Source organism: Micropterus salmoides, unplaced genomic scaffold, assembly GCF_014851395.1.
Source record: "Micropterus salmoides isolate LMB-PRFRI ecotype aquatic unplaced genomic scaffold, ASM1485139v1 Ms_hic_scaffold_18, whole genome shotgun sequence".
NCBI classification, from domain to species: domain Eukaryota; kingdom Metazoa; phylum Chordata; class Actinopteri; order Centrarchiformes; family Centrarchidae; genus Micropterus; species Micropterus salmoides.
In genome coordinates, this window is record NW_024040928.1 from 6,298,400 (window position 1) to 6,326,192 (window position 27,793).

Here is a 27,793-nt window from a genome sequence, read left to right on the forward strand (position 1 = left end):
AAGCCGTGTTTGGACGCAACGTGGAGTTGTTTACTATTTCAGTCAGTCCTTTCGGGTGAAAAACAGATGTAATTCTATAAACCGTTGCATATATTGTTGCATATTGGACTGTGTGCCTAAAGGAGGAAATGGGGAAGCCAAAGAAAAAGAGTGAGTGTGTGACAAAGTGTTTAAAATATCTGAAATGGCTTTCCAAACTGGTCAGGCTGGCTGTAGCTTGTTGCTAATGCTAACTGCTAGACAGCCTCTGTATCATGACATGACAGCGATATAACTGCGTATAACTGTTAGCGAATCTTTCCTACTTTGAAAGCCCTACATGCTAAAGCCTTAATGCATTCAGTTATTCACAATAGATCTTGTAAACTGTATTGTTGCTCAAGTAACTTATCTAGCTAACATTAGCTGGACCTGGAACTTGTAACGTTACACTTCAATTCAATTATTTGTCCCACTTGGGGCAGTTAGTTAAGAGCAGCATGTTCGCAACAGTACATAACTCAAAACACACAACATTCACAACATACAAGCAGCCACTATGTGCACATTTGAAACCCCATAAAGGGCCCTACGGGGAGTTTAAAATTCTGGTCGCCTAAAGCTTCTGTGCAGCTACAAATAGTAATCTCACTGTATTGATTATTGCTATTGGTCAGGTGATCTCAGCCGAGCTGAGCTGATGATGATGACTATTGCTGATGTCATCAAGCAGCTGGTTGAAGCCCACGAAGACGGCAAAGACATCAATCTCAATAAGTAAGTCTTCATCAGTATGGACATACAGCCCCTTGGAATCAGATTATTTAATTTCAAACTACACACCTCACTCCTCACAGTACAGTTATATGCAAGTTGTATAGATGGGAACCCTCGTTGTGTAGAAAAGTTTCTTTTTAACGTATTTATATAATCATTCACTTCTTCCTGTGGTTTTAATGCAGTGCTAAAGAATTATGTAAAGCCAGTCAAGTCCGATTATAGATTTGTCATCATGTAAGTCTTAAATCATAAGATATGGCGTCAGTTTTAAAAGGCCATTGTCAGTCAATTACTGCTTTTGCTGTTGATAATTGGCTAATTGAGGAGTTTGCCTTATTTTTCTGGCAGTATGTCAGTACAGCTGTTAAATTAGCCACAGAATTGCTAATACAATAAAATGGAGCTCAGTGTGCAGATCCTTATTGCATTTATACTGACTTGAATGAAAACTTGAGTGAATTTGTACTGGCCGTTGGTAAAAAAACAAAAAAAACAAAAAACTATATGTATGTATGTATGTATGTATATATGTATGTATATATATATATGTGTGTGTGTGTGTGTGTATATATGTGTATATATATGTATGTGTATATATATTATAACATTGGTATTGGCCTGCCTTGTGAAACTGCAAATCTACCATTATTGTGTAGATCAGTTTCCCTATAAACTAACATGCAACATAGTAATGCATACTCTTACATATTTTTGGCTAGTCATCTCAGTGATTAAATTCAGCTTTTGCTGTGACTACAAACTCTCTCCTTCTGCTTTTATGTACATCTACCTGTGATTTTTATCTGTTTTTAATAGAGTGAAGACTAAGACTTCAGCTAAATATGGACTTGAAGCCCAGCCTCGCTTGGTAGACATAATTGCTGCCGTTCCACCACAGTACCGTCGTGCTCTGGTACCCAAACTAAAGGCCAAACCCATCCGCACTGCCAGTGGGGTACGTAGCCCTCCAGTTCATTTCTGTCACTCTGACCCGGGGTCAGTGGTTTAATGTGTTCTGTAAGGCTGTAACCAAACAGTTGGAAAGCATCATGTGCTATTTAGCTTAGTAGTTTGAAATCATCATGCTACAAACAATTCAGTACTGTAGTACATGAAGGAACATCCCTACATGTAGCGTGATGGGCTTATACAAATAAGATAAACTTAACAACATTTCCCTAAAAAGAAGTCACAATTTCCTCGTAGTTTCTCAAAGAACTCAAATTGACATACAGTAGGACAGGATGAAAATGGATGTAGACCCAGTGATGGAGCTTCACGGTTAAACGACGACACGGTTCTCTTATCTGGCCTATTATGGAAATTTAGAGGTTGAATGTTTTGTCAGCTTCAGTTTTTGTTTTGCATGAATTTCAAATGAAGACATACTGAAATAAACAGTGACTGTTGTCATTGGTTTTGGACAGATTCTATTTAGTATGACAGTTGGAGCCACTAAAAGATACCATATTACCCATTTATCAATAAGGCATAGAAGAAAAAATATTCTTTTCTCTGATGCAGATCGCCGTTGTGGCTGTGATGTGCAAACCACATCGATGTCCACACATCAGCTTTACAGGCAACATCTGTGTGTAAGTGCTGCTTTGTTTTTGTTTATTTAAGCTCAGTTTTGTTTCAGATAATTCATTACATTTATTTAAGATTTACTCTGATATTGTTAGCTGTAGGTGTAAGCAGAATATTATTATGTTTATTTATGTACTGTACGGAAGTACAAGTTAAAGGAAAAAAACTGCAAGAGAGTAAGATATAAACCCTCAGAAGGGAATTCAGTTTTCATTGTTTGTCTAAACTAACGCCTACATCTGCTTCTTCTTCTCTGGCAGCTATTGTCCTGGTGGACCAGACTCAGACTTTGAGTACTCCACACAATCTTACACTGGCTATGAGGTAAGGTAGTTTCATTCTGCCCCAGTATCTAAGCAAGGCCCGCATTCTGTTGATGCACAGATGCACATTACTCTGCTCATAGTCATGTATTCTAGTCTAGATTGTCTCCGGAAAAGATGATGAAAAATGCGCCTACTTCTCTGTAATTTTTTTTTCTGTGTCATCAAGAGAGTCTTAATTTTCAGTTAGTAGTCCAATTTCACAGGTCAGATCCCTCTCTCTTTCTGATAGCCAACGTCCATGAGAGCAATCCGAGCACGTTACGACCCCTACCTTCAGACCAGACATCGGGTGGAGCAGGTCAGTGTAAACCTGCACTAAACCTGTCTTTTAAGTTGTTCTTCAGTTTAGGCTTGACTTTGTATTATCATGACGCCAAAAGCCTCTGTTTAGTAGCTGTGGGATTTTTTCTTCTTTTACATCGTGACAAGATGTGCATGTTGCTAAAACTGCTTATATCCCTAATTGGCTTCTGTGCAGTGATAGTCTGTGCTTGCATCCATATATAGATCATAACCATTGATTATATATTTAGTATACATTAATGAGTGTCATCAGGTTTATCCGCCTGCCAAGACCTGACTCCAATTTTGCCATTACCTGAATTTATGGCCACATTAGTCAAATGCAGCAGTGCAAAGGCATTCATTAAAATAACTATATAAAAATCTGTTACTATAATTTACTCATATTTGCCATTGAGTTTGGGCTGTTGAAAGTCAGTTTTAGGTGTAACTGCTGCTGCTTAAAGTAAAAATTTGTTGTTTGCAATATATTATGGTCAGTAATCAGTATTAACTAATTATTTAGAACATTTCACTGAACTTTATTGTACTCCCAGTTACAGCCAATAAAGTCTCAATATTGCCAAATTGCACCGTTATGGACTGTACAAAGCCCTGTTTATGTTCTGTGTGGTGGGCAGCTGAAGCAGCTGGGTCACAGCGTGGACAAGGTGGAGTTCATCGTGATGGGCGGGACATTCATGGCCCTGCCTGAGGAGTACAGAGACTACTTCATCAGGAATCTGCACGACGCCTTGTCAGGACACACCTCCAACAACGTGGCCGAGGCCGTCAGGTACTCGAGGTTTCAGCCCTTATGTCACGTGCCAAATAACATGTCACACTACAGTAGCAGTCGCTTCTATGAAGTCTTTCTTTTCAGTGGATGAGACAAGAGGTAAATATAAACAGAGAGGTCAGCGACACGAAAAAACTAAGGCACTGAATCAATAACTAGTAGGGGGTAGAGACAGAGTTAAACAGATACAGTGATGGAGTAAATTATGTAGGATTCCTGAGAAGGGGAGCAGGTGCTGGTCAGGGAAGTCTTATTATTACTCTCTGAGGAGAATTAGGCGAGGGTGTCCCTGCCGTAGCACATAGACATTTCAGACAGGGCGTATTTGCTGTGGGTTTCAGAGGATGTTTTTGATGTATTACTTTTAAATGTACTTCTAGTTTACATTTACAAAAAACATTGTAGTTAAGTACGTATTTGAGGTATTTGTAGTTTTCTTTTCATGCCACTTTCTGCTTCTACTCCACTATATTTCAGTGCGAAATTTTGAACTTTGTACTTTTCTACATTTGACTACATGATGAAAATAATCATTAGTTGTAGTCCAATACCAAATAGTCACAAATGAACTCCAGCTCAACAACAACAACAGTAAAATCCTGCTTTTATATTTATGCACGAGTAATATTAATCTAATATAGTAGTATATAACAGTCACAGGGGACACTTTTCTATATAGTGTATTTTTACTTTTAATACTTTAAAGTGCAATTTCCTGGTTGTTCTTTTACTAAAAGTCTAAATAAAATAGTATAGTATAGTAGTATAGTAAATATAAATAATAGTATAGTAAATATTTACAGTCTTCCTTGTTCCCCGGGAGGCCGGCTTCTATGAAGAGTTATTTTGGTGCTTGTGTTCTTGCTTTCTGAAACAAGTACGAGACAGCTAAAGAGTTACAGTCCCTTTGACACAGTTCTGGAGCAATATTACTGGCAATTTGTGACTTTGTAATGACAGTATTGTCATGTTTTTATAGTCATCTTCTGGATCCCCATTCAGTATTTGTAGGTCTTGCACGTACCTGAGAATATTTAACAATAATCTCCACCAGAGGGAGCTATTCTACCACTTGCAGCATTTCCCCTGTGTTCATTCATTTAGCTTTCCTCTACTGCTGGATATCTTTCCCACTGCCAATACTATGTGACAGTATAGATTTACTTGCATCAACTTGAAATAAAAAATATGGTTCAAGGTGAAGTATATTTGCAAGGCAGTGCGACTTTTTTTTCGACTTTTTTATTTCATTTTAGGGCTGTGAATAACTGCTATGAAAGTGGATTTAAGTGACTTTGAAGGTGGCATGGTTGTTGGTGCCAGATGGGCTGGTCTGATCTGAGTATGAATATGTAAATGTGTGTGTGTGTGTGTGTGTGTGTGTGTGTGTATAGAGCCTTAAACAGATTACATTGCATCACTTTCCTCCCTGTACTCACCCTCCCAACCATTCCCAGTGCAAAAAGAATGTATTATACAACATGGGAAGTATTATATTATTTATGTATGTTTATATTCACATAACCCTACCTCTCTTTAAATTTACACAACTAAATATTAAACATAGTGTAGGATGCAAAGATATGTGAATAATCTCCACAGAGCAAGCTGATGAATTAACCCATTTAGAATTCAGTTAGAAAATAAGTGAGGCCACTCTCAGTAAGTCCTCTTAAGTCACTTCCATTGATTTCTCACTGACTGAGTTAGACCAGCTGTGAATGAAATTGGTTGCGTGTGTGCTTGGTATGGATGAGTAGCAACTGTGCAGATGACTTGGGGAAGATCAAGTCACAGTAGAAATACCCATTTGTTGAAGAGTTGGAGACGTCATACAGACGATTTGACCAAATAATGGCTTTTTCACAGGACTGGGGCTGTTTGTTTGTCAGCGGTGGCTGTTTAATTCCCTAAAGTCCGATAACACCCGAGGGGCCAGTTTGCGTGAGTGTGTGTCACCTCCCATATGTGCATGTGCTCATCGCCGTGTGTACGGGCCGGTGTGTGCGTGAGTAAGCTCTGCTCTGCTATCAGCATTCTTTGTTAAGATGCTGTGATTGAGGTAATTGGGGTGGCTGCTGCTCAGTTTGAGAAGGAGGTTTGGCTGGTAACAGCCCTTATCTCAGAGAGTGTGTGTGTGTGTGTCGAAGAAAGCGTGCATGCATGATGCTCACGTCTCTCACCATGCTCACCCAGCTGCTGATCTGATCACAGCCGCAAGATACCTCGAGATAATCGCCTGAGATAATAGACTTTTTATTGATTCATCTCATACAATCTGATCATCCTCTCTGGAGCATAAACTCCTGTAATTGGTGTAAATCAGCCAACAGACTGTAAAAGATGGACATTTATTGCCAGCAGATACAGAATCAGAAGGAATATTAGCTGGCATGAGGGGAGCTAATGGTCATTGGAGCAGCTGGAGTGGAGAAAATGACAGCTGGCTGGTGTGCCGGGATGAGATGTGTCTGTTCCCTCGGTTGTTGTTGTTGTATGTGCGACTTCGATCAGTGACTCAGACAGGTTTAGATGTAGCATCGGAGTCAGATTCGTGCTAGATGAAGTTCAGAAAATATCTCTCTGGAGATTACATTTATGGAATGATACGGTATGGTACCGCATCACCCTTAGTCACTTTCTACATTTGGCTGCTTCCTTTAGACTGGCTGCTGACTGGACACACAGTAGTTTTCCAAGAGCCATGTGACCAAGGCTCTTGGAAAACTAGTTTGGTGATCCGTTACAAATAATAAAATTGAATGATTTAGAAGGGAAGGTAGAGGAAGTTCAGGAAGTGGAGGATTCTTTTGGGTGTTATCTATATGTCCAGATGATTGGACAAATGGGTTTTTTGTCAGAATATTGTGTGCTATCTATGTACAGTATGTATGGGTTGATCATTGACATAAACACAGACTTAGCATTTTATATCAGGCAACTATACAGAAGCCATTGTTTCCCATGTGTATAATTAATTTGGGTGGCTACCCATTTTATACACACACGCGCTCATACAAACAAACCAAAACTACAGGGGAGGAGGAAAAGAAGGTCAAATGCAACAACACTGTGATTCCATACGTGTCTGGAGTATCAGAGAAACTCAGGAGGATTTTCAACAAACACACAACATCCCTGTGTTTTTTAAACCCAAGAACACACTAAGACAGATGCTGGTACACCCCAAAGACCGCACACCCAAACACAAGAAAAGCAATCTAGTGTATGCGGTCCAATGCAGTGAGGAATGCACAGACCTGTATATTGGGGAGACTAAACAACCACTACACAAACGCATGGCTCAACACAGAAGGGCCAACTCCTCAGGTCAAGACTCTGCAGTCTACTTACATCTGAAGGACAGAGGACACTCGTTTGAGGACCACCAGGTGCACATTTTAGACAGAGAAGATGGATGGTTTGAAGAGGTGTCAAGGAAGCATCTACACCAGGGTTGAGAAGCCGTCATTGAACACAGGAGGGGGTCTACGCCACCACTTATCCCCCACTTACAATGCTGTCCTTTCATCACTTCCCAGGAACCTGAACAAGCATTTCCACCTGGATTCAGGTGAAGATAACAACAATGGTCATTCAGACTTGGCCACGGGTGGCTCTAACGACCATGAGGACTGTCATTACCACAGCCAGGAGCACTAACGAACCAGCGGTATTGATGATCCTAGCTAATGATCCCACGGAGGTTAAATAGCTAGCCTACCAGTCATTCAGAACTGTAAAAGTCTCTTGGATGAGGGAAGAAACGTTTTCTAAATGTCCAGTTGCCTTTGACCTCAACCTTTGTTGGATAACTATGACCTGGATGACTGAGAACCTGCACAGACACACACACACACACACACACACACACACACACACACAAAATGCATTACCTAGCCCCTAACCCTACCCTTGACCCATTTGTAACCTGAAAACCTTTAAAAAAGCATCTCTAACTGAGGGGACCTCAGTTTTTGTTCCCACGGTGACATGAGTCCATAAGTTAGTGTGCATTCGGGTTCCCACCATGATATAAAAACATGATAAATGTACACACATTTAGTACATACACACAAAGACAAATATTTATACAATAATTTTAACAACAATCATTTTTTCCTTGAAAAGTCTGTGTTAAATGGGGTTGAAAGTGGACTTTAGCAGTAATTGAAAAGTCATTAATGTTATGTTCATGTGAAATCGGTGGACAGCTTGTCAATAAATGCCATAAATGCTTACTCCTGTCGCTCAATGCTGTCTTCAGCCCCTCACCCCCTTGAGGTCAACCAGCAGAAATTATTTGATTACTTGAAAGCTACATAAACCCTTTTTCCCCCTACTTTTATAAGTATTAAACTTGCTTTTGACACAAAATAAACACATTAATGTCTCATTAAACTTTTTTTTTATTTTTACTATTATCGGTTTCCTTTATTGCATTAGTGGGTCTGGATAATGAGCTGTGCAAACTCACAGCATCTAAATTGATATTGCTAAATGACCCCAACATATAGAGCACTCCAAAACAGTCAGTAACACTAGTCAAATTAAAAAGTCTTTATAATATCAAAGCAAGACAATTATTATTATATTAAGACACAAGTTTATTATGAGCAGAACATAAATGACTGTTTCCTCCTGCAGGTACTCCGAACGCAGTAACACAAAGTGTGTGGGAATCACAATCGAGACGCGGCCTGACTACTGCCTGAAGCGACACCTCAGTGACATGCTGGGCTATGGCTGCACACGGCTGGAGATAGGAGTCCAGAGTGTGTATGAAGATGTGGCCCGCGACACCAACAGGTCAGTAGGTCAGGGCGGAATGAGCGGACGGATGTAGATAAGAAAGCAGGTCTAATGGTGTGATGGATAGATTAGTGTTTACCTTCAGGCTTTATGATTTAACAGTGTTTTTGTACATGTGTGTTTCTTCCAGAGGCCACACGGTACGAGCTGTTTGCGAGTCCTTCCACCTTTCAAAGGACGCCGGCTTCAAAGTAGTCGCCCACATGATGCCAGATCTGCCTAACGTTGGCATGGAGAGGGATGTGGAGCAGTTTATAGTAAGCATTCACAAATATGGTTGTTATTTTTAACATTTTTGACGTAACATCTTTTCTGGCTGCCAGGACTCTACTAGTAAGACCACACAGCTGTCCAACAGTCTTAGCTTAGTTAGTAATAAATTGTTGTTGTAACAGTGTTTCAGGGTGAGGGGCTGTACAAGGGAACTGTTTCTAAACAGTGATGTCATGATTGTTATGTCTTGATTTGAATTTGAAAACTACATGTTAATCCTAAGAAATAATTACTGCATACCAAATGTGACCCCACAGCAGTAGCATAGAAGACCATATAACATTGGCATTATACTCTGCATAGCATTGGGTGAAGTTGTAATACTGACCAAATGGACAGTTGTATGATCACATTTCTCATTCTTTTTATTTAGCTTGAAGGCATAAAGTGTTGATGTTTTCATTTGATCCTTTATTGCAAATTACTCTGTAGAGTCTACGTTTTGATAGTGATGAATGAGGTATCACCACTGATCATGGTGTACAGATACATGTGATGGATTAACAATAAGGGTGCAATGAATAGCCACAGCCATGCGTAATGACGGTTGCTCTTGTATAGTTGGAGAAACTCGCTGATGTGGCACAACAGGCAAAATGTCATTTCTTCTTTGCTGTTCTTTTCATTTACAGGAGTAAAGAGGGAGGAAAGTGATGGACAAGCATTTTATTTGTACATTAGATTCCAAAAAAAGTCTCCTCATTATCTTAAAAAAGGACTAGTTTGTATCCTTAATTTGCTTTACGACCCTCAGCTCCATAATGGTCATCACTGTCCTTTCTTCTCTCTTTCTTTCTCCTCTCAGACTCATCTGAAAACTGAAATATACAATAAAACTTAATTAATAGTCAAGTCCCAATATGGACATGCTACAAATCGTTAGATCGGTTAGATTCTCCACAATTCAATAGTTCTGCTCATTCAGGTGGAAACAATGAGCTAAAGTCTAATTCATATAGATTTACCGCTGATGGCACAAGAGAAAACAAGAACTCTGTTATCTTTGAAGGGCTCGTAAAGTTTGAATGTGTCTGTTCCTTGATTATTTATATTCCTTCGGTCTGTAAGGGTCCCAAATATAGGCAGGGTCAATTCAGTGATTTTAGCAAATAAAAGGCCAGGCTATTAATCAAAGTTTCACGGTAAATGAATCAGCTTGTACAGTATGTGTACAGTACAGAGTTGTACACTAGTTTAGACAAAGCTTGCACCTGATGTTCTCAACACTGGACAAGTAGGCAGTAATGTCCAATTTTTCTTCTACAAAGTCCAGTTGCCCTTGACCTCAACCTTCGTTGGACAACTATGACCTGGATGACTGAGAACCTTCACAGACACATAGGCAGTAATGACATGCAGCTTTTTACGTTACATAGCAACTAAAGAACGTACTGTTAGCTTTCCTGCTCAGCTCACAGACCAGAATCTGAAGCACAGGGCAGATGTTGGCTGGCACTAACCGTCTTTTCACTTCACTTTTCCAGCAGTTGGGGAAACAACAGACAGACTTTTCTTAACGGACACACTGTGACCTACACTGTACATTTACTGCCAGCTTACTGCTAATGTCTTCCTCTGCTCCGCAAGTTTTCATCGTCACTTTCTGCCGCTCTGTCTCTCTCATTTGCTCACCCATGCGCTCGCTACGCACACACATGACGCACTGCCCTAAAAGACCTAACTTATGCTACTCTGTCACGTAGATGTCCTTTAAATGAGGAAGCTAGCCAAGCGTTGAGTGTTACTGGGTGAGTGAAAATCAGTAGTTGCACATTGATGATGTTAAATGTCAGTAGCGGCAGTCATTTAGTCAATAAATATAAGGCAAACCTTCATATTTCTCTTTGTGTAGAGTGACTCAGGCTACAATGTCTGTATTGTAGTTTTTCTTTTTATATAGCAGAGAGCTACTGCTTTCAGAGCGAGTTTTTGGGGTCTTTTTTGTAGCTTTTGACAGTTTAATAGTGTAGATACAGACAGGAAAGAGAGAGAGAGAGGGTGAGACATGCAACAAAGTTCCTTGTCAGAAATCCACTCAGGGATATTACATGGTATATGTCATAACCACTAGATCACCAGGATACCCATCAAAACACCATCTAAAAGTTGGCTGGATTGGAAACAAGTCAGTCACTGCATAGTATGTATTCCTCTTAAAGTTGGCATGCCATCTGTAGGCGGAATACATGCATTTGTTTAAGAATAAAAGGGTAAATATACAGTATATCCTAACTGCAGTGATTAGAGCTAGAAGTCAGGTCCATTTTATATGACACAAACTAAAATCCTACTAGTAACAGTAACAAAATGAGTAAAAAACTCAAGAATAACAATAGCAGTAAAGTTATGCACCAAGTTGACGATTAAGTTTATTGTTTGTGACATTAGCAATCTTGTCGTCGTCTTTTGCTTGGCATCAGGGTGCGTCATCAGTACTTATCTCACAGTGGTATAGTAACAAGTAAGTCCTAAATGTAGCAACTTAAAATAGAAATGGAAAAGCTGTGACAGTCGACTCACAGTCGCAACTGTGATGTGACTCCAGAAAATCCTGTCAGATGTCTCTCAACAGCAGGCTCACTTTACACCTCTGATTGGAAACCGCTATAATATGAATGTGCAGAATCAGACAATGCTTCTTCCCAACGTGCCTGACTGTAGGATGTAAATGAAGGCTCAGTTTGAGGCTGTGCACAATTTCAGCTCATTTGGTTTGTTTTTACATTGATAAAACAGAAATCAAATGATTAAGACCAAAATGAAGGAAAATAATAGATATTACTAATTGGTGCAGGTGAGACACACCCCTGTGGCTCTTATCAAAATGTCACTCATTGTCTTAGAACCAGCATTAGTGACAATTTCTCTCTCCTTTTCCTGGTAATTCAACAGTTTTTTATTGCAGTTTCTGATTACTGGCAGTGTGCTGATTCACGGGGCTTTGCATTTACAATGGAGGTGAACAGTTCAAAACCCTGATTTTCCTGTAATGAGCTTTAAATGAAACAAGAAAAGACAACAAAAAAAGAGATGCAACATTCAGATGGAAAGTGGAAGCAGTTTAGTTCTGCTCAGGGGAGCTGACTGGCAAAGCGTAAGAGTATGTCAACACCAATCCTCTGCATTGTATGGTTCTCTGTTCACAATATGGAGGCTGAGCTTTTGGAAAATGAAAACGTCTGGTCGGCGACTGTGTTGCCATAAAGTTAAAAGAGTAGTGTGACATTTTCGAAAATACTCTTTTTGACTTTCTTGCTGCAAGTTAGGTGAGAAGATCAATACTCTCTCATGTTTGTGTGTGAAGGATGTGCCACATACTTAACATAGAGCCAGGAGATTGTTAGCTTAGCATAAAGCCTGAAAGCACAGGGAAGCAGCAAGCCTGTACATAGTTAAAAAACAAGACTAAGAGTCTGCAGCAGTCTACAGCCATGCTAGCAGTTTTTTGAGGCTTTTATGGGTCAGTAGAATCTGAATTTGAATTATTTAGATCTGAATTTGGATTGCTTGAATTTGAAATTGAATTTGATTTCAGACTAATAAATTACATTTCAAATTATACTATTCAAATTCAGTTTTTCAAAACAGTTAATCAAGGTATACAATACAAATTCAAAAGACGCTATTCAGAATCAGTTTTTTAAAATGCAATTGTTCAAGTTGCAAGGGGCAATTTAAATTCAGATTCTACTGACAGAAATATCAGCCCATAGGCTTAGGCACAGCAGTACTTTGAGTTTAATACTAATGCTATCATGCTCACATGCTGATACTAGCATTAGATTTGCAGGTATTTGGTCATGGACCAAAATATTAGATGAATAAAAAGTTTGACCCAATGATGTCGAGAGATAAAAGTTCAACCAGAATGTGTGTAGTTCTGGTGTAGCAATTCATGCAATAGTTTTCAAAACATTTCACTCAAAACCACAGCTCTCAACCTGCTGGTGATGGTAGAGGAAATGTAGGATGTACGATTTGTCCTCTGGGGACCATGAATGCATGTAGAAAATGTCATGGCATTCCATCTAATAGTTGCTTTAACTATGGACAAAACCAAAATGTGAAACTATTGCTGGAAGAAGACCGCTTTCCGTTGACATTACCTTTCTCGGAGATCACTGATTTTAAGTGTTGATATAGCCGATCACAGTGCACAGCTGTCTCTTTTTTACTTGTGTTTATATGGGTTTCGTCAGGTGAATTTGCGATCATAAGATCATAATTTGATCAGCTGCCCAATGCACATATATACTGTGCATGTGTACACACGCACGCACGCACACACACATTATGCTGTGGGTGATTAAAGTTGTGTGAAAGCAAAGCACTATTTCAGTCTCTCTTGGAGGTTAGTTAGTAGGGGTGGTGATGGACGATAGTGGAGAAGACACATGCCTTTGGTGTGAGAGACCCGGGTTCAATTCCTCATGTGACACATCCATCAATGTATCCCTGAGCAAGACATTTAACCCCTAGTTGCTCCAGAGGTCTGCATCCTCTGACATATATAGCAATTGTAAGCTTTGGATAAATGTAATGTAATGTTGTAGTTGACTGAGGAAAGTGGGGATGTACTCATGAAGGCTTTCAGGACACGTCCACCCTTCTGAGCATCACAGAAAAAGATTTAAAGTTGTGGAATTGAGTCTGTGTCTTCCTGCAGATTTGTTCCATTACATCTGTGTGTGTGCCTGTGTGTTTGTGTTTACTGAAGCACTTCTAGGTGTCTGTTAATGTGTGTTTGATGGTAATATGGAGGGCAGCAGCAGGTCAGCACACAGAGAGGAAGCTGATTAAATGTGTATTTGGCCCTCAGAGTACCTTTCTTTGATTTCCTGTAACACTTCCACTGTCACTTCTCCTCTCTCTACATTTAATTTCTTCCTTTGTTGCTGTCTCTCAGCCGACAGTCACAATATTTCCTCTCTCCTATTTCTTTATTTGGCTCTTTCCCTTCATGCTTTTCACTCCTCTCCGTTATCTGTCACTTTAACTTTTTCTTCTTTCCTCTCCAGTCGTAACTCTCTCTTCTGTTCTGTCAAGCAGTCTCTTTTCTTCCCATCTCTCCTGTCACTTCATCCATCTCCTCTCTCTCGTCGCTGTCCTCTTCGCCTGCCTCTCTCCCCACTCCTCTCTTATTACGCTGACACTTTCAGATGATACAACTTGTGTGTGGCTCCCCTTTGCTCCTCCTCATCATATCTAATCTTCCATTTCACACTTTGTGCTAGTGAGTGAGGAAACATATGCAGGTCCCTTAAAATCTTCACTCTGGGATCCAAACTAAGCGTCTCCAGGATTTTTTAAAAAATTCACAGCTACACTTCGAACACAGGGTGCAAATGGAAAGAAATACAGGAAGTGGAAGTGGTGGAAAATATTAGAAAAAGCTGGAAGGAATAAGGTAGAGATGAATATAGTTTTTTATTTGGACCTCAGAATCATGGGACAGATTTATGTTCTTAACAAGTTAGTGTATGCCTCAGTCCAGGATTTGGCCTCAATTAAAGGAGAATTTATTTATGCTTTTCCATATTTCATGACTCCTCAGATTTCCTCCTGTTCTGAACACTCTGTTTTCAACAGCTTTTTCTACTAAAGGCTCCGTTTGATGACACACGGAGCAGGTATTCCATGTATGGTCCAAGGTTATTATAGTTTTGGATTTTTCATTAGTTTTTATTTTTATTTTGGATTTTTGGATTATTCAGGATGCCAAGCTCAGGTCAGTCCAGTTTAGTTTTTTCACAAAACATTGAAATACAAGTACAATCATAAGAAAAAATGCAGATTTGTGAAAAGGGACACCATTTTTTAAGCTATCTAAAGCTTGTACATAGGGGCCCAAACACTAAGCAAATATTGATATTGGAAGTACTAATACATTGTTTAAATAAATACTACAAATAAATGAAGCACATGCAATCTACAGTATAATTTCTAACCTAAATACAGAAAACCATAAGCACTAACTACCCTAATCGTAGTGCCGCATGCGTGTAGTCGATATTGACTACCAGCTATATACTTTAGCCTCGAAAACCAAGCTGCATTCTAACATTAACTTAGTTCTCCTTAACTAGGCTCCTTACATGCTTGCTAATAACCTTTTTTAAAGCTGGCAGTTTTGTGTTGGACAGATTTGTGCAGCTGTGCTCAGGAAGGAGATGGAGAGAGAGTGAGAGGGACGAGCAAGAGGATGTGTTAAGTTAGCCTCCCCCTAACGTTACATGAGGCTCTCCTCGCCACAGCAGTCGCCCCCTGCTATGCTGTGACAGCCACACGGCACGCAGCGTGCCAGCTTTTCATGCTGAAGACAAAAGTATAACACACCCCTGGCTCACCAACAGGTGCCTATCGGCTAGTCACCGCGCGCACCGCTGCCGGTCCGTCCAGACCAACTGCCCCGCAACGTCAGTTCCCCCGGCTTCACATCAACTCGAAATGTTTGGCTTATGTAGATCGTATTAAATAAATAAATAAACGATAACTAAGGACGTTTACTCTTTCTTTTTAGTTAGTTTTAATTAGTTTTGCAAACCTACAATACAGTTTTAGTTAGTTATCGTTTTTTTTTTGTAAAGCTTCGTTTTTGTTTTTATTTTAGTCAACGACAATGTTTTTTCACATCTAGTTTTCATTATTTCGACCTTGGTAAGGTAATTTACACCGGTCTGTACCGCTAAGGGCAACAACGGCCTGGTGACATGCTTCAGGTCTTGGCCAATCAGAAGATTGTGGGCTTCGAGAGGGTGTGCCTTAAAGAGACAGGAGCATTTACAACTTGTTTCAGACAGAGGCTGAAATGAAGGGCCAGTATAAGATAGAAAAAGATTTTTTTGAACAAAGTTAAAACCCTGTGGGGTTTTGGCCTTTTCTTTGTTTACAAGAAAATTCAACAGTGCACCTTTAACCTAAATTTGTATTAATTTGTGTTAAATTTGTATATTAAGTTAAAACTCTTAAGGACATGTGTTTAGTAGTGTTAGTGTCCCCAAATTTTGTATGCATTTATGTGATGGCCAACTATACGTACAGTAAGTAATTGCCAATTTTTTTTTTTTTACTGTTACGGACTGGGGACATGTTTAGAGTGCAAATACAAATTTGGTGAACACCATTTAACCAAGCTTGATCAGGTGAGATATTGAGGATTTGCATGTAAAGAGTTTACTCTTGGACATCAAATATGGACAAGCCATTCACAAATAACTGACCAATCACAGGCTTTAGTTTTGATCACGCAGTGAGAAACAGCTTCTTAACATGGTCATTGTTGCAGATGAGCGTTTTCACTGCACTACATTGCCACCATCTATGTTTTCTGGATGTGGCTAAATTGTTTTGATTTGGTTGCATACTACCTTTTTTTTGTTTGTTTGTTTTTTAAGGCATCCAGAGTAAAGACTTTAAACTGCTCTAATCATTAATTTTCTACTAACAGCGGATCAAAAGTCTACATGTTGTGTGGTTGCTTGTAGTGGTGAAGCCAGAGAATAGTCACCTGGCTTTGCAGTTATCTTCAGCTCTAGGTCGCAACTGTATTGTCATTTTCAGCAGCAACTACGGGCTGCTTTCAGCAACAAAAAGATGTTACCTGTCCAGCACTAAACAGCAGACAGACAATGTTAGAGATGGCCTGATTAACATAGTGTAGCTGAAGAACATGATATTTTCTGTTTGTAGGATTTCAAAGTTGCAAGATCCAAAATGAATTTGACCCAGGGCCACTCTGCATGAATGGGAACACGTAGTAGACTGTACCAGTTTTCACCCGATTGTCAGCCATCAACATAATATTAAAGATGCTATAATCACATAGGGGCTTAAGTAAAACAATTTTGTTGACTGGATGAAAAATCTGTAAGAATATTTGTAAACTCAAGACTGAGCAAAATAATTGTGGTGATAATTTCAGCCATAATTGTGCAGCCCGTCCTACACTAAGACTCCAGCTGCCCTGTGACCCTTAAAAGGATTAAGTAGGAAACTATAATGAATGGACGGCATGAATAGATTTTATTTGCTGGCAGTATCCAGTTGAGAACGGGAAGCAAATACCGCAAATATGATGCAAATAGCAGCCAGGGTTTCAGTGGAGGGATGTTTACTTAAATATAAAACAACCAATTCCGTGAAAATTGATAATGATAAGTCCATTCAGGCCTGGAGCTCTTCGCAACTGGTTGCCAGCGTGAGGAAGCAGGGATCTCTTAATTTTCTTTTCTGTTTGCATTAATCACATTCATTCAGCATGCGTCCTTTTCAGCCCTTTTCTCTTGCTTCTGTGTGTTATCCTGAGCAGCCTGGATGACTGCAGTAGCAGAGCAGCTGCAGCAGCAGGAGAATGTTGCATCCTCCTTGCGTCTATCATGGTTGTCCTGATAAAGAAATTCGATTACAATTTCCTCTCAGCTTGAGATCTTCTCTCACTTATCTCTTGTGTACAGATGCTCTCTGTCCCGGGGGAGGCGTCCTTAACAGGGTTCTTCTCCACCGACCAACAGGAGCTCTGATATGAGATCCAAAATGGTAGCAGGTGCAAAATCCCAGAAATAGTGTCTAGTCTCCTTTTTTTTTTGTTGGTATCGAAGCATTATTTGTCGGATCTGCTCCCCCCTCCCTCCTTTTTATATTTCATGCAGGGCCATGTGGGACATGTCCTCGTGTGATTATGAGCCGTGACGAGATTATGAGATACTGATAATGCAGCCTATTTTGGAGAATGTGCCTCGATTCCAGATCTTCACGGTTCTGATCATGACAGTCAGTACAGAGGGGAAGAGAATGACTGGAAATCACACTGATTCCCTTCACTGCACTAAACCAGAAACCAGAACCTGTCTCCTTCAATTGAATAACTGAGTGCCGTTGTGCTGCCTCTGATATGTGCTTTGTACAAGCTCAGTGGATGTCTGCTTTTACCTTAGGGATACATGCTTTTGCAAAGGGACCATTTTTTATTGAATGTTCTGACGCTTTTCTTTGATGCCGTCTGGTCATGTAAGAAAAGCCATATGAATGAAAAACTCTGCAGGCATTTCTTTAGAACCACTTTTACTTCATTTCTCTTTCTTATTTCCCCCCCGTATTTTTCCTCATTTACTACTCAGAAGCTACGTACCTATCTGTTAGCATGACAGTCAGATTCAACTCTACCGATATATCGGTGTAAAATACATTTCAATCCATAAAGTGTAATAAAACGATGTCAAATAAATTGATTTGCTGTTCTTCATGTTGTAACACTTAAGTGTGTTAAATGACTTGTGTCACAAATGCCATTTCAGAAGACTAATGAGAACCAAAGTGTAATGGTCGCTGTGGCTTTGTGAGTCTGTGAATTTTTGTTCAGCCTTAACAATCCCGGGCCAGGCGTGGACACCGAGAAATGCCGTCCGATTTATGTATGACTGCGTCACATGAATTTGTGTGTTTCTTGCAGGAGTTTTTTGAGAATCCAGCGTTCAGGCCCGATGGTTTGAAGCTCTACCCAACGCTGGTGATCCGAGGTACGGGTCTGTATGAGCTGTGGAAGACGGGCCGCTACAAGAGCTATACACCCAGCGCCCTAGTGGACCTGGTGGCTCGAATCCTGGCGCTGGTGCCGCCCTGGACACGAGTCTACCGGGTGCAGAGGTGAGACAGTGAACCGGGCCTGATGGTAATGGTTGGACACGGGTGACTGTAGATTAAAGCGTCATTAAAGAGGAGCTCCACGCTGAAATGATTTCTTTTAACTGTACACATAATCACATAGATTAGTGGTGGCATGTGGGTAACTGTAGCCCCAGAGTGCCGCTCACACATAGCTGCTGGTTGTGTTAGCAAGCTTGATAACTGCTGGCAGAAAAAGACTTTTTACATGAATGAGATTTATTCTTCTTCAGTGGTAGTAGTACGTTAGCTGAAAACATTTTCTCAGAGGTAATTCTAGTGTAGTGTTCAGAAACTGATTGTTGTTCCCCAGTTTTTTTTTATTTGACTTTATCTACAGTTCAAATGAAAACAAGTCTCCTATCATCCTGCCTCCCCCCCAAATATAGATAAAAATACTGTACATCAGTGGCAAAACACAAAACGATACTGACAGAATAGACCAGGGGCCACATTAACAAATGATGATACGTTAGGAGTCCTTCAATAAAAGGTCCTAGTTAAGAGTTTCCTCTTAAGAGTTATTCACAAAGCTGCTGAGAGACACTGTTAGTAAAAAAAAAAAAACAAGCAGAACTCCCAAGCTAAGAGAAGGGATGGATGATATCATGTTTCATCAAGTGAATGTGAAATTAAATATTCATCAATACAGAACAACTTAAATTATGGATGGATAGATTTTATGAAACAAAGTTAAATATTGAAATGTTATTGTATTCGGCATCAAATACCATTTCCAGCTGACAAAACAAATTGGGGTCCGATGATTAATAATTCTGTCACACTGTTGAGGCTGAAATCGTCAGCGCTGCTAAATGTATTTTACCTCTATCAAAGTAGCATAGAACTGTGCAGCCATCTCCCGTGTTATTGGATTGGTTTGATTTGTTGGCGAGCCGACTGAATCGTTATTAAATGGCCATGGTCAAAAAAATATGGATTCAAAGTTCATTGTCATTCTGTTTTTACAAAACACTGATGTGATAAGACACAGTACCTGCAGCAGCTGACACACTGTGGGAAGGCTTTGTGACTTAGGAGTGCTCTGGATTGCCTTTAACCTCTCTCAGACTTGGGAGCTGCTTTTAAATTACTCTTATACCAAAAACGCCCGAGTGAGGACTGACACATCCCTGTTTTGGAGTTTCTCCAAACCCTGAGAGTGACTTTTGGCCCCAGGTTTTGATTTATTTTTATGTGGTTGCATATGTGATATAATATTTAAAAGCTATTGTTCCATCATTTTTAAACATCATCTGTCTCCTGCTCTTGTGCCGCCTATCAGGGACATCCCCATGCCGCTAGTGAGCTCCGGGTGGAGCACGGCAACCTGCGAGAGTTGGCACTGGCCAGGATGAAGGACATGGGCACTGAGGTGAGACTCCAAGGCCTCTCATATTAAACCAAAAGGCAACGTGTCAGCTTATTTTGAGAAGAAGGTAATAGACTTTTCAGGTGGATGCGATCCAAACCGGTACCTGGAACTCTGGTGGTGGCGGTTGCCAACAGGCAAATGGTGACTGTTAATCAGTAATACATTGCTTTGCTAGAGTAAGATGACAGATTAAAACACCTGCCAAGTATAGTTTAGAGCACACCCCTCCCCATTTATTGAATTTATGTTGAAAAGTCCATCCCGCATGAAAACACCAGGCCACGGTGCACCTAACAGGCTCACCAGCACAACACATAAGGCTGAAGACCCCTACCAACTTCCATCAAAAAAAGACTCAGGATAAAAAGACTCATACAGACTGTTCATCAGAAAACTTATATGGGGTAAAGAGCCTGCTGTAAGCAAGGCATTTATCAACCATCAGGCCCAAATAATACACAAAAATCAGTGGCAAGTGCCTTTTTCCCACCATCAACATAACCACTTGTAAAGCCTTTTGCTTGGCTTTGCTTTGTCCTTTTTAAATTGCAATATTCATTATTAAAGACAAGCATTTATGATCACTTGCAAGTCTCTTACAGAGTGGTTACTTACTGCGCTGAATTTCCACTGAACTGTTATGTTGTGTTGAGTTCAAATCATTCGACCTAGTTTCCCACTGAGGTTTCTAAAACTTTCAGTTTTTTGCAGTTTAATGCAACTCACTGTAGGTGTTGATAAACCCGCAGCGCAGAAGCTTGCCTTCTTTGTGTTAAAAATAAATCTAAATTCAAACCTCCTAAGTGCTAATCTCTCTAATCTCTGTGTTGTTGTTCAGAGCTGTAGTTCATCCATGTAACTGAAGGCCTTTAAAGTTATAACCCTTAAATTTCAGTCCTGGTTGATTTGGTGACATCCATGGTTATCGTAGTTTAATAGCGCAGGTTCCAGAGTTCTGGGGGCAGCAAACACTCATTGAAGTTTTTAAATACAACAGACAAGCAAGTGGTGTATCTGTTTACAGTGCAGCTAATCAAACTCTGAAAACTGTTGTAATAAAGATAGCCAGTCACTACCACAATCTGATTTCATGCTGCACACAGCATGAGTAGTTTTTCAAGCAACAGCAGGACACAATAAAGTCGGTCAGCTTGCTGAGTTGTGCAGCCTGTCAACTGCAGCTGTTCACCTAACAGCTCACTGTGGCTGCATCTGACTGTTCAGTGCTCCGACTCACTGACCTACCGTCTAAAAATTGCCAACATGTCTTGTTTTGTAGCCACATTTTTGATGAACGATCACAGCTAACCTCAGTAACAATCACACTGTGGTTCCTGTGACTGCTTCACAATAAAAGCCAACTGTGTATTTTGCCAGTTTAATGCTTTAAATGTGAAGCAGCGGTAGTAGGGAAAGTTGGGTTTGCATTGGCAGTTCTGACACAGACAAAGGAGAGTGAAGAGTGAGGCTGATATCACTGAGGTAAAATTAGTAACACTGGATTACATGCTGTCTTGTTTCATATGAATCCCTTATGCTTGTGAAGCCAATCTGAAACCAGTGCAGGAATGGCGGCCCCTGCCACTGCCAACAGTGAAAACAACTATATCAAGAAGTGTTTACTGAATGTAAATACACTGAATGGCTATTGCTGAAAAATTAAGACTATAAAAAGCACAAAAAATTGGGTTTGTTTTATTGAAAATCTGAAGGATTATAATTATTAAACAAATAGCATACACTTGATGCGTACATGTTTTATATTTCAAACAGCCTTTTGCAGAATTTTGAATCGATGTAAACATTAGATTATGTAGGGAGATTTTGAGTTTCTTTAACTGTTTTGACCCATTTCAGCGTTTCTCTGTTGGCAGTGTCGCGATGTGAGAACCAGAGAGGTGGGCATTCAAGAGATCCACCACAAAGTCAGACCATACCAGGTAATGGTTCATCCTGGAATCCTGGAGTCGGTGACCAACTGCTGAAATGTTGTGTAGCTGTATTGCTGTAGAGACTTGTATTAAAAAAAAAGAAGGGGAAAAAAAGGCTTCTGTTTTTTCACTAACAAAGATGATGTGTGTTCAGGTGGAGCTGGTGCGGCGGGACTATGTGGCTAACGGCGGCTGGGAGACCTTCCTCTCCTACGAGGATCCAGAGCAGGACATCCTGATTGGCCTGCTGCGTCTGCGTCGCTGCTCCCCACAGTCTTTCCGACCGGAGCTGAAAGGAGGAGTGTCCATCGTCCGCGAGCTGCACGTTTACGGCAGCGTCGTCCCCGTCAGCAGCAGAGACCCCAGCAAGTTCCAGCATCAGGTGGCTAAGTCATCACTCCTGGCCTGTATTTTCTTTGACCCATGACTCTAGAAATTGAGAAGTAACTGTCTTTATCTGTCCCTTTCCCTCCTTCTTGTTTAGGGTTTTGGCATGATGCTGATGGAGGAAGCAGGGAGAATTGCCAGAGATGAACATGGCTCTAGCAAATTAGCTGTTATCTCAGGTGAGGAACAAAACAGCACATCATTCATCTTCTCCTTAGACGTCCAAACATCTATTTAAGCCATATCATGTGTTTACCCTAACCTGCATTGACCCAGTTGTCATCAGGAAGTAATTAATCATTAGACATTTAAATGAGACTGTACAGGAGGATGTAGGATATGGATTTGTGAATTTGAAGTGTTCATAAAGTTTGCACCTCTTTTTTAAGATATTTAAGTTATTCAAGCTATTCACCGACCTGATGAACAGAATATGTGAGGATGTCAGAATATTTCTACATCATGTTCTAAAGCCACTCACAGAGCCTGGATCTGATACTGGATTTTTGAGGCTAATGCCGACATGGGTATTTTGAGTGCCCCATATATTAGCCAATATTGTTGGACCCTTTATTTCTTTATTTCTTTATTATTATTTGCATTGTGCAAGCGCAATACCAAATGCATAATGGTAGACCGTGGCCAGCGAGATGCAGATAGTGTGGGTTTTCTTCAAAAGTTAATTAGTACATCATCATAATAGAAGTAGGTGTTTTTTGTTTTTTTTTGTTTGGTGACACTGTTTATATGGTCACATTAACATTTTCCCTCTGGAAAAAGCATCTTATATAATCAATATAATGCTATTTCAGTCATCATTCTGCGGCATCTTACATTGAAAGTTGTCAAATCATAGCATATTTTACGTGATACAGTAGCATTTGCACAGGATCACTTAAATGTGGTTATTAAATAATTGTGAACAGGATATGTAGTGAGTGGTATATTTACAGTTGAAAAATGAACTTGGCAGTGATCTCTGGTGAACAAACTATGTTATGGTGACTCAAACATGTCATAATTTCTTGCGACTTATCAGCTGAAATATACACTAGTACAGATATATAATAAGCTCAGATTGACTTATATCAGTCGGGCTGTTGTTTTGTGCTAGCACGTGAAAAGAAGTCACCAAAATAACTGTAAAGCAGCAGTGTTACAGCTTTTCCAGCAGTGGCTGTTTGATTTCTGTGGGTCTTCTATACTGAGCACCTTGTCTTCTCTGGTGTGTTTTTCAGGTGTAGGAACAAGGAACTACTACAGAAAGATGGGCTATGAGTTGGAGGGACCATATATGGTAAAGGACCTGTATGGACCTGGAATGGACTGAACCTTGACAATGTTTTTATCTGGACAGTGGATATAGACGCACGTACACACACATAAATAATTGTATTTATCAAGACAATGTTCTCCACGATTGCTGCAGTAGGTTCAGTGAAATTTGTCTTGTTTTTCTAGCATTAGAGGAGATAATGGTTGGCGCTTTCTCCCAGTCCGTGCTTTTTATCTGGTGCACACCAGGCAACGCAGTAGCATATCCTCCACTTTAGATAAGGATACGCTGTGAGAGGGTGGAAGGAAGAAAGCCAGAACATCTTGTGGACGAGGTTTGAAGTTCAATCTCAGATGCAAACATTTTTTTAATGCTACAGAAAAATAATGGTTTTAAAAATAAAAAAAGGTAATTTTTAGTCAGTTTCTTTTTTCTAAACTGCTAAACACACAAACAATGGCATGCTGACATTTAGCTTTCTACATTGAAACAAATGGGTACCACTGGTGCCTTTCCGATGAACTCTGTTTCAGCAAGTAGTACTAATTAATTTTGCCAAGAAATGAGAACCATCCTGCTGCGACATTTTTTAATTCCACTTGAATGTCACATTTGTCTGTTGAATGTCTCGGTATCCCCTGAATAACTTTGGTGTGTTCGTCTAGGATGAGAAACCTGTTTAGCATCATTGTTTGAGTTAATCATGTTTATGTTGCAGTTAAATAGAAAACCCATTATGAGTCAAGCGTTGATTAATGGTTGGCAGTGGATGAATGAACAGTGGGTAGTGTCCTCGCTGGGCAGCCGTTGTGAAATTGCACAATTTCAATTTATAGGGCAGGAAATCGAATATTAGTGTTACATAAATTGCTTTTTAATGCCTCACAGTTAATCCTGTTTCTTGTTTGTTTTTTTTGGTCATGCATATTTGGGCTTCATGTATTCTGGTAAATTCCATGTTTAACACATCACTTGGCCATTTTTTTCTCAAGGAATAAAGTATGTTTCAGTTACTGTTGTGTCCTGCTTTGTGAGAGAAGTTCTTGGATGATACAGAAACTTTTGTGAGACATTTTCCATAATTAAATCTAAATGACAGAATAGCTAAAAAGGCTTTAGCCTCCAAAGATATCGTTTGTCGTGAGAGTGGCTCCTATGATGTATTCCCCAATGTCAAGGGTGCCAGCCCCGGCAGGAGACCCCTGATGATTACCCTATGAGAGTGTTTTACTGGCTCATTTGACACAGCCTTTCCAATTACATCTCCATCAGTTACCTGTCTGTTGAACATTGACTGAATGCTGTGTTCTGCCACACTGTTACTGGAAAGGTTTTGTCATTTGAAAAATATCTAGCAATAAAGTGCCAAACGCTCATGCGGCACCCTATGCCTCATATAGATTCCAACTGCACGGGGCAATTGAAGCTGAACAGCCATGCGTAATTTCCTGGATGCGGGCCCCTGTGTCGTGACTGTGCTGTGTGTCGGTGCAGTCCTGACGCATTGAGGAATAGGCCACAATCAGGCTTTCTCTCCATGCTTGCTCACTTGTGCTATCAATTGTGAAATCTGAAAGGACTTTTCCCTCCGCGCACACTCTGAGTCTGTGCCGCCAGCTGATTTGTGCTGTGGAGGAGGCCGACCCTGGACTAATCTTCACTGCAACATGAGCAGAAGTATAACAAGTTCAGTTAAACTCTGCTGAAGTGAAGGTTACAGGTCTTGTCTACAAAACTTACCAAAGAAAAAGGATCTAGGTGTGTTGACATTGTACATATTGTACTCCTCCCCATGTGTGCATTATCTGATATGAATTCATTGTTGTAAATTGTAATAAATGATCATCAGTAAGTTTACACTACTGTAGTTAAAATACTACAATGGATACTTTATTGTGGATGACAGATATCAATAGTAGTCACCACCTTTATGTAAGAAATTTAAATATAAATATGGCAAAACTAAATGCTAATACTAACAGAGGTGCAGAATCAAAATAGTGCTAAAATAATTACTCTTAATATCCATATTGGACCTGGACAAAGTGGTCCATCATAACCAGTGCATACAAGTCAGTGTGACAAAGATTAAGTTATGTGTATTTGGAATTGCATAATTTTTTAGCTACACTAGCAGCATGGCTCTAGAGATGGCAGTGTTAGTCTGTCAGATTACATGACCCTGCTGTACTGTGTGTTATTAGCTAATGTTAGAATGCCAACAAGCTGAACTAAAACAGTGAACATGGTAAACACTGGATCTACTAAGTGTCAGCATGTTAGCATTTAGCTCAAGCACCATTGTGCATCAAATGTAGCCTCACAGAGCTAGCATGGTTGTAGACCTGTGTTATTTTAAAGTTATGACATGAGGCAGACTAATTAATTTGAGAAAATCATCATGTCAAGCCTTTAAAGCACCAAGCTCTGTCCTAAGATCACAACAATTGTGAGTATGGGGTGGGAAAATTTCTTTCAAGTCAATATAATATTGACATGACAATGTGTACACTGAAAGAGTTTTTGGTCCCTGAAATCACTCTTGTCCTGCTGGCCATAAATTGGTTCCAGACTAGTGCGGTAATAGCAAGAAATGTGGGACCAAATCACCAGTACTCATTCTGTTTAAGTAAAATTCATTTACAGTGGAGAGAACAAGTATTTGATACACTGCTCATAGCTACACTTCAACGGTGAGAGATGGAATGTAAAACAAAAATCCAGAAAATCACATTGTATGATTTTTAAATAATTAATTTACATTTAATTGCATTACGTAAGTATTTGATCACCTACCAACCAGTAAGAATTCTGTTTCTCACAGATCTGTTAGTTCTTCTTTAAGAAGCCCTCCTGTTCTCCACTCATTACCTGTATTAACTGCACCTGTTTGAAGTCGTTACCTGTATAAAAGACACCTGTCCACACACTTAATCAAACAGACTCCAACCTCTCCACAATGGCCAAGACCAGAGAGCTGTGTAAGGACATCAGGGATAAAATTGTAGACCTGCACAAGGCTGGGATGGGCTACAGGACAATAGGCAAGCAGCTTGGTGAGAAGGCAGCAACTGTTGGCGCAATTATTAGAAAAGAGTTCAAGATGAGCTCCATGCAAGATCTCACCTCGTGGGGCATCAATGATCATGAGGAAGGTGAGGGATCAGCCCAGAACTACACGGCCAGACCTGGTTAATGATCTGAAGAGAGCTGGGACCACAGTCTCAAAGAAAACCATTAGTAACACACTACGCCGTCATGGATTAAAATCCTGCAGCGCACACAAGGTCCCCCTGCTCAAGCCAGCGCATGTCCAGGTCTGTCTGAAGTTTACCAGTGACCATCTGGATGATCCAGAGGAGGAATGGGAGAAGGTCATGTGGTCTGATGAAACAAAAATAGAACTTTTATGGTCTAAACTCCACTCGCTGTGTTCGAAGGAAGAAGAAGGATGAGTACAACCCCAAGAACACCATCCTAACCGTGAAGCATGGAGGTGGAAACATCATTCTTTGGGGATGCTTTTCTGCAAAGGGGACAGGATGACTGCACCGTATGCCCTCAGTAAAGGGCATTGATGACGCCCAGGGCAACTAAGGAGTGACTCCGTAAGAAGCATCTCAAGGTCCTGGAGTGGCCTAGCGTTCTCCAGACCTGAACCCAATAGGAAATCTTTGGAGGGAGCTGGAAGTCCGTATTGCCCAGCGACAGCCCCAAAACCTGAAGGATCTGGAGAAGGTCTGTAAGGAGGAGTGGGCCTAAATCCCTGCTGCAGTGTGTGCAAACCTGGTCAACAACTACAGGAAACGAATGATCTCTGTAATTGCAAACAAAGGTTTCGGTACCAAATATTAAGTTCTGCTTTTCTGATGTATCAAATACTTACGTCATGCAATAAAATACAAATTAAAAATCATACAATGTGATTTTCTGGATTTTTGTTTTAGATTCCATCTCTCACAGTTGAAGTGTACCTATGATAAAAATGACAGACCTTACCTGCTTTGTAAGTAGGAAAACCTGCAAAATCAGCAGTGTATCAAATACTTGTTCTCCCCACTGTATAAAGCACCTTTCTAAACCAGAGTTACAAGGTGCTGTACAATGAAATCCTGAAACATACAAAAAAAAACAGATGGACTAGATAGAAGGCAAACACATCAATAAAAACTACAAATGCATTAAATTCAGCTGAAGTGAATGAATAAGAGCCTTCAGCAGTGAAAGTTAGCCAAATCAAGTTTGCATCATCTAAATATATTCTTTTTAGCACAAAGCTCTGGTTTACTATCCCTCCACAGAGCTCTGAGAGAAAAATTGTAA

General features: G+C 40.2%; 1 protein-coding gene across 1 annotated transcript; it reads left to right on the forward strand.

Moving 5' to 3' along the window:
* On the forward strand, nt 1-24,484 carry elp3 (elongator acetyltransferase complex subunit 3). Its single transcript, XM_038726993.1, is given in 16 exon segments — nt 1-150; nt 657-756; nt 1,576-1,714; nt 2,284-2,354; nt 2,610-2,673; nt 2,905-2,973; nt 3,599-3,753; nt 8,404-8,565; nt 8,699-8,825; nt 18,290-18,483; nt 19,787-19,815; nt 19,818-19,876; nt 21,751-21,816; nt 21,962-22,189; nt 22,292-22,373; nt 23,433-24,484. Coding segments are annotated over 16 exon segments (1,659 nt in total). The 5' UTR covers nt 1-128; the 3' UTR covers nt 23,525-24,484.
* Nucleotides 24,485-27,793: the final 3,309 nt, after the last annotated feature.